Here is a 7,244-nt window from a genome sequence, read left to right as displayed (position 1 = left end):
GCTTGCAACATGGCTGCCGGGCGCTCTCGGTCTCGCCGCCCCGGGCCTTACCGCGCCTAGCAGCCACTTCGGGGCCCAAGACCGCCCCTTGGCGGGGCCTCCCGGGAGAGCCGGCCGGGAGGCGGGGCGGGGCCCTCGGCGGGGACGCTCCGCTGCCGCCCGACCCGGCCCGGCCGCGGGGGGCTGGAGCGAGCGCGGACCGGAAGTCGCGCCGGGCGGCGGAGCCGTTAGCGCAGCGTGCCGGAAGTGGCCGTGGGCCGGCGTCCGGGCCGCGCCCGCAGTGAGCAGAGTCCCTCCGGCCGGCGACGCCATGGAGCCCGGAGCGGCCGAGCTGTACGACCAGGCCCTGCTGGGCATCCTGCAGCACGTGGGCAACGTCCAGGACTTCCTGCGAGTGCTCTTCGGCTTCCTCTACCGCAAGACCGACTTCTACCGCCTGCTGCGCCATCCGTCCGACCGAATGGGCTTCCCGCCCGGGGCGGCGCAGGCCCTGGTCCTGCAGGTAACGCGCGGCGGGCGGCTCGGGCCCGGGGCCGGGTGGGGGTGGGGGCGGCGGAGCCCGGCCTCAGTTTCCCCTTGGGCGCCCCCTCCCCCCCCGGACCAGCCTCCCGCTGCCGCGCCTGCGAGTAAGCCGAGGCGCCGTTCGGGTGTCGAGTTACCGTCCCGCGGGAGCGGGCCTGGCTCGGCGTTCGGGGCGCTTGGAGGTGCCAGGACGTCCCGGCAGGGAGGGGGGCCGAGCGGGACGCCCCGGGGACACCTGTGCGCCCCACAGGCACGACGCGTGGAGGCGGGAGGGGGGCCGCGGAGTCGGCGGTTCGAGGCCGTGTTCGCCGTCCTCCTCTCACGTGGGGGCGAACTCGCTGAGCGCTGGACGGGCGTCGAAGTCGACCGGGTGCCCAGGAGCGTCCCCGTAGTAAGCAGGTGCTACACCGCAGTTGCCGCAGGCATTGGAGGCGCACAGTCCGAGTGCACGGCTCCGAGTCTCCTGCGACGTCTTCCTTCCTGTCGGGGAGACAGAGCACAGACAGGGACAGAACTGTGTGAGGCCGGTTGTGTGATAAAGCCCATTGCCGGGAAGGGGTCAGAGACGTGGTGTGGAAATCAGGAAAAAGGTCTTGTAGGGGAGGTGGAGTTTTTGACGGGATTGGAAGCAGGTCTTCAGCCAAGCGTTGAGCCTGGGTAGATGGAAATGCTGGTAATACCTCCCTGCGCTTTACAGATTGTGTACAGCCTGAGCGAGTGGTCAGGCCGTTACTTTCTCGGTGGAGTGTCCAGTGGTCAGGCCGTGACTTTCTTGGTGCTCCTGTGCAGAAGCGAAAGCTTAGGGTGTTTGAGTGACTACTGAAGATGAATCGGCGGTGTTGGTACTCTGGGTCGGAACTGAGGCTGTTTCTCGTGCCTTCGGTGGCTGAGTGTCATCTGGGTGATCAGAGGACCGTCAGAGATGGTTTCTGGCAGACTCCTAAGGGTAGCTTATCACTTTCATGCAAGCCCCAGGGAAACAGGGTTGAATTTTATGTGAGATGAGGGTGCCACTTCGGCAAGGTTAGGTGATTGGATGGAACTTATCGTAGAGCTGGAACTCGGAACTTCATCTTTATGGGTCCAGATCTTAACATAGTAGAGCGGGAAGACTGTTGTTTGGGGTGACAGTAGCTTGCAGAAAAGATGTGGAGGAGAAAGGAACACTTATGAGCAGCGGGTATGTACTGGTTAGCGTGTTGGGTGTTAACCTTGTTTAGTACCAATATCCTGAAAGGTGGGTCTTTGCCCTTGTCTCACACACGAATGGGCAGAGGGAATTTATTTTTCTAGTAACAGGGATGAAGTATGTCCGTACCTGGTGAGCAGTGTAAGGAAGAGGAGGTGGGGAGGGAGGAGTCACAGATGACCCGTGGTTTCAAACTTGGAATAATCATGCACTAATTGAACTGTCCCCTGAGTTTAGGGGGAAAAGCTTAGTTTCAGACAAGTTAGGATTGAGATTGCAGACAGGAGTCCCTGCTGGCAGGCTCTGGAACCACGGAATGGAGGAACCAGAGTGGTTTGAGGGGAAGAGAAGAGCCAAAGGTGGAGGGCAGCATTTTGAGGGGTGTCCCCAGTGAAGGGATGGGAGAAGCAGGAGGCTGCCTGAGCAGCAGTGAGGGAGGGGAGGAAGTGGGCAGGGCAGTACCCAGGGGACACTTCCTAGTGATGGTTAAGAGGAGCGGTGTTTCTGCAGTTTGTTCCCAGCAGTCAGCAATGCCTGAGGGACTCTGAAGAAGCAGATGTTCCCAGGGCATTTTGTTGGGTGGGTGGGGGTGAATCCTGGGGGGACTGTTCTGGCCACAGAGGCATTTGGCAGGAGACTCGTGAGTTCAGTGTTGGACGGGAGTTCCGTCGTGGGTGGGACATTAAGATGCCGAGTCCCACTGAGTAACTTGCTGTGGCACGGTGTTCCTTCCTGGTGTTGTGTCCTCCTGACCCCCCATCCCTGCTCGTTTGCCTCTTAGGGGTTTTCTTCCCTGCACCTGACTTGATGGCAAGAGACCCACCTCAGGTGGGTGGTTGGAGTCTCTCTTGAACATGGGCAAGCAGGGCTCGGATGGGAGTGCTGGGGTGCTCCATTCTGGAACTTGAAAGTGTCCTGATATATTGAGGTTGGACTGTTGGTGTGATGCACGATTCTTTCTCCTAATTCTAAGGGCTTGGCCAGCCTGGGTGCAGAGCTTGAGGGACGACCTTCAGCAGGAAAGGTGCACGTGCAAGTTGTATTCCTTGCCGTGATATTTTTGTTTGTTTGTTTATTTACTTAGCATGCGTGTGAGAGGGAGAGAGGGAGAGAATCCCAAGCCGACTCTGCGCTGTCCGCACAGAGCCCTATGTGGGGCTCCATCCCACGAACCCTGAGGTCATGACCTGAGCCAAGATCAAGAGTCGGACACTCAACTGACTGAGCCACCCAGATGTCCCTTTTATGTGTTTTAAGAACAAAATAGTTTACAGTGACACTTCATTCATTTGATACTTTTTGCTTTTCTTGCGTCCAGTTTGAGAAGCCTGCTTAGTAGAAGGTCTCTTGCCCCAGAATCAGGAGAGCCTCCCCACTTGTCCTCACCGGACCTGCTGGGAGGGTCGTTTCCTCTCTGTCAGTAGAGAAGTGGATTGGAGGTCACAGACCTCTCCTCCAGCTCCACGGTGCTGTGGTCGTACAGCAGGTGCCTGGGTCTGTAACGACCGGAGCCAAGGACAGGGGAGGCGGGTGGCAGGTTAGAGGAGGTAGGGGGCTGAGTCAGCAGAGGTGGTGGATGCAGCGAGGAGTACCAGGCCCAGGGGCCGGGGAGGTCCTGGGGGGTGAGGAGACAGAGTCCTTGCTGTTCCTTTTTTTTGTGAAGTTAGGATGAGGGTCTCGGGTGTCCGGGGCTGTATGGCTGTGAGGGTGAAGTCAGGTGTTGCAAGCACGGGTGTGAAATGTTGTCGGGCTCAGGTTCTCTGAAGGAGTAGAAATGGGTCTGGAATTGTTGCCTTGTTTCAGCTTTAGGGTTTTGCTTCTTTCTGCCGACGTGGTCTTTTGACGTCAGTGTTCTTGTAATATTTTTATTTTCCTCTTTCACCTGCAGGACTCAGACAAGACACTTACCTCCTCTGAGCTTAGTGTTTCCTCATGTTGGAAATGTCAGTGCTGTCTTCCTCACAGCATCTTCAGGAAGGTTTTGGGGAATCCGAAAGCATTTGGCATAGTTCAGTAGTTAGTTAGAGACCTTTTGTTTTGTCTTCCTGCTCAGCACATGGAACGTGGAACATGATTATTTAACGTATGTCTGCATTCCTGTCCTTTGGAAAGGGACTCCGACCTGCTTCTGACCATTCTTCAAGAGCAGTTTTAGGTTCAAGGCAAATTGAAGGGGAAAGTACAGAGGTTTCCCATGTACCTCCTGTCCCCTCAGCCTCCCCCATTACCTGCATCCCCACCAGATGGTGCCTGTGGTACAGTCGATGCACCTGTGTTTCGTGTCAGACTACCCAAACCATAGTTGGCTTTAGGGTTCAGTCTTAGTGATGTCATTTTATGAGGTAGGGACAAGTGTTTAACTGGTGTCTGTCACACAGAGTATTTTTCATGCCGGGAAAATCTGCCATGTTCCACTCATTGCTCCCTCCTGCCCCATTCGTGGCAACCACTGAACTTTTTACTGTCCCGTGGTTTTGTCTTTTCCAGAATGTCATAGGGTTGGAATCCTACAGAACATATATGGGCTTTTTTGATTGGTATCTTTCACTTGGTGATATGATTTAAGTTTCCTTCTCATCTCTTTATGGCTCCATAGCTCATTTCTTCCTAGTGCTGAGTAATATTCCACTGTCTGGACAGACCGCCATGTGGTATCCATTCACCTGCTGAGGGACATTCTGGTTGCTCCCAGGTTGTGGCAGCTACGACTGAGGCTTCTGTGTGGACCTGTGGGGAGCAGGGCTGCTAGCTGGGCCCCTCCAACCTCCCAGGGAGGCTCTCCCAGTCTTCCCGCCTCCAGTTGCCAGAGGAGCAACCCCCCCCCCCATGGCCCCACCCCTCGGAGCTCTGGTCTTGCCCCTTGTAGCCCCCAGGGTAACACGTGCCTTTTCTTCAAGGTCTACCCGAGCCCCTTCCTTCCAAGGAACTTCCTAGATTTCCGGGACCTGCAGTGAGCATCTGTGCGCCCACGGCGAGGTACCGCAGCGGTTCCTCACGGTCTCTCCCGGTGGCGCTGTCATGGACGGGTCTGTGCTAGCCATGTTGGAAGTTGTGTGCGCCCTTGAAAGGTGCATACGAAATGCCATGTTTCTTGTGTGCTCTTCGGGTGGAAAGTCCCAGCGCTTGTGTGGGTGTGACTGTCCCAGAAAAGAGTAGGGGCTGGTCCTCATACCAGAATGTTGAGTTCGTAGAGGGTAGGAGCTGTTACTTGGATTTTTTGTGTTCCTTGTTCGTTGTAGACATGGCGTGGTTATCTGGGGGATGAAATTCCCACGTTTTTTAAGAGCCACACCCCTTCCACCTCTGCATTGTGGGAAAACGGCAGCTGTCTGGTGACTCTGCTGTACTGAGTGGGTTCAACTTGATTTCCTGTCTTCCCTTCTCGAGTCTGAATTGTTGGCGTCTTTACACCTCTTGCTGCCAGGACGGTGTCTTCTTCCCGTGGCAAGCAGGTCTCGCCGGGGGCTGTAAAAAGAACTAAGGACAGTTGAGACCATTTAGTTACGTATCCTTTAGACCCAGAAGTTGGCCGGTGGGCGCATAGGTGCCATGAGCGTTGGCTTACCTGGTTTCCCTTCTGCGCATTTGGAACTCCTGTTAGAGATTCCTTCACGGCAGCTCCTGGTGAAGTTGAAGTGCGTTTGCGTTTTGCCAGGGGGAGCACGTCTGTGGTCTACTAGTTTTCCATTCTCTACTTACCACGTTTGACCACCTTTGCATGGCATGTGTGGCCTAGTAGCGGTCGGGAAACTCACGGCCAGTTTGCTGTTCGATTGTAGGTGTTCACAGCCTTTGAGCACATGGCGCGCCAGGATGACGAGAAGAGGAGGAAGGAGCTGGAGGAGAAGGCCAGGAGGAAGGAGGTGGAGGAGGCCGCGGTGGCTGCAGCCGAGCAGGAGCCAGTGCCGGCCGCGGGGCAGGAGGTGGAGGTCGGCCCCAGCACAGACCCCGGGCCTCCAGGACCACCGGGACCCCGGGACGCTGAGCCGGCAGTGGCCCCCAGCTCAGTGGAGGCAGAGCCTGCGGGAGCATGTGCAGGTGCCACGGAGGCTGCGAAAGGGCCACCAGCCCTTCCCAGGTAAGAATTCCTCCTTTGCGGTTTCTTTCTTGCTCGACATCCGGTGGGTGGCGTGGTCGTCCCTGGTTCCTGCTTGGTACCTGCTTGGTACCACACCGACTCTCCACGTTTAGGTCCCAAGCTGCGGTGCGTCCCAGTAGTGTGCCCATGTGGGGCAGGAGGCCAATCTGCTTCTGTCCTCATCCTCTTGTCCTCCCCATAAGGCGGGGCCGTGATCTACCCCACTTGTGCAGCCGGTTGAGAGCTAGAGCCGGAATGAGAGCACCGGGCTCCCAGATTCAACCCGCCTGTGTGGAGGCTGTGTCTTGGTGCCATGGGGACATGTGCCCACTGTGTACCTGGAGTCCCCTGGGAGATGGCCATGTCGTGAGTGGGGTGGTTGGCAAGTAGCCAACCTGTGTGTCAGCTTTCTCCCCTGTGGAGCAGAGGTGATAATGCAGCACCTGCCTCGAAGTCCTCTGTGACTGTCACTTGAGCCTGGGGTCTTGCAGCCTGTGTGTGGCCATGCTGGAATCCCCCCGCGCCTGGGGCCATACTCTCCTCCCTTTCCAGGGGCTCTATTTCCTGGCGCTGAGCAGGGCTACACCGTGTGAAGATCTGGCACCTCCTTGTGTGCAAGCGAGGTGGTGGCAACGGCTGCTTCTGGCCTCCTCTCTTCTAGCACAGTCCGCTCTCCACCTCTGTCCCTTCTCCCCCGTAACTGCTCCATGCTCTTCCCTCTCGTCACACTCTCTGCTGCAAGTGAGAGGGTCTGTGAATGGAGCTCTTCGGTAACAGTGACAAGCAAAGCAGACAGCCTGCGGCGACACAAAATGTAGGGTAGGGAGGGTTCGTTCCATGAGATTAGGTGGGCGAGACTACGGGGTCATGACAGCTGTACTAGGTAGTGGGGCTCACGGTCAGCAGTTGTCGGGGTAAGCCTGTTGATGAAGATGAGCAGTTCTTGCAGGTGGATCTTGGGTCAGAAAGGGGCAAGATGGGGGGCGCCTGGGTGGCTCAGTTGGTTAAGCATCTGACTTCAGCTCAGGTCATGGTCTTGCGGTTTGTGGGTTTGAGCCCTGCGTTGGGCTCTGTGCTGACAGCTCGGAGCCTGGAGCCTGCTTCGGATTCTATGTCTCCTCCTCTCTCTGCCCCTCCCATGCTCGTGCTCTATTTCTGACGGTCTCTCAATAATAAACATTTAAAAAATTAAAAAAAAAAAAAAGAAAAGAGGGCAAAATGGGGCCTGGGGCCTGGAAGTGGAGGGGTCTTGGCAGAGAGTCACCAGGGCTGGCCATTTCCTTCCTCCTCTAACGTTTCCTGTAGTGCAAATCTGCTGGAGATGAATTCCGTCAGCTTTTATTGGTTTGCAAATGTCTTTCTTTGATGCTGATTTCTGAGAATACTTCTGTGGTCTGTAGAATTCCAGATAACTTTTTTTCTTCAGTGTTTTAAAGAATGTTGTTTCATTATTTT

The 7,244-nt window shown here is 56.4% G+C and overlaps 1 protein-coding gene across 3 annotated transcripts in view; it reads left to right on the top strand.

Moving 5' to 3' along the window:
* The first annotated feature begins 162 nt into the window (after positions 1-162).
* Positions 163-7,244, top strand: part of NUDCD3 (NudC domain containing 3) — a 62,336-nt gene continuing 55,254 nt past the window's right edge. For all 3 annotated transcript variants that reach the window (XM_023250122.2, XM_023250121.2, XM_045052086.1), the window contains exons 1-2: positions 163-502; positions 5,491-5,789. In XM_023250122.2, coding sequence (XP_023105890.1) covers positions 311-502; positions 5,491-5,789 — 491 coding nt within the window. In that variant the 5' untranslated portion in view covers positions 163-310. The remainder of the gene's footprint in view (positions 503-5,490; positions 5,790-7,244) is intronic.

This window comes from Felis catus, chromosome A2 (assembly GCF_018350175.1).
Source record: "Felis catus isolate Fca126 chromosome A2, F.catus_Fca126_mat1.0, whole genome shotgun sequence".
NCBI lineage: Eukaryota > Metazoa > Chordata > Mammalia > Carnivora > Felidae > Felis > Felis catus.
The sequence above is the reverse complement of the archived record's forward strand: the minus strand, read 5'-3'. Positions and strand labels throughout refer to the sequence as shown.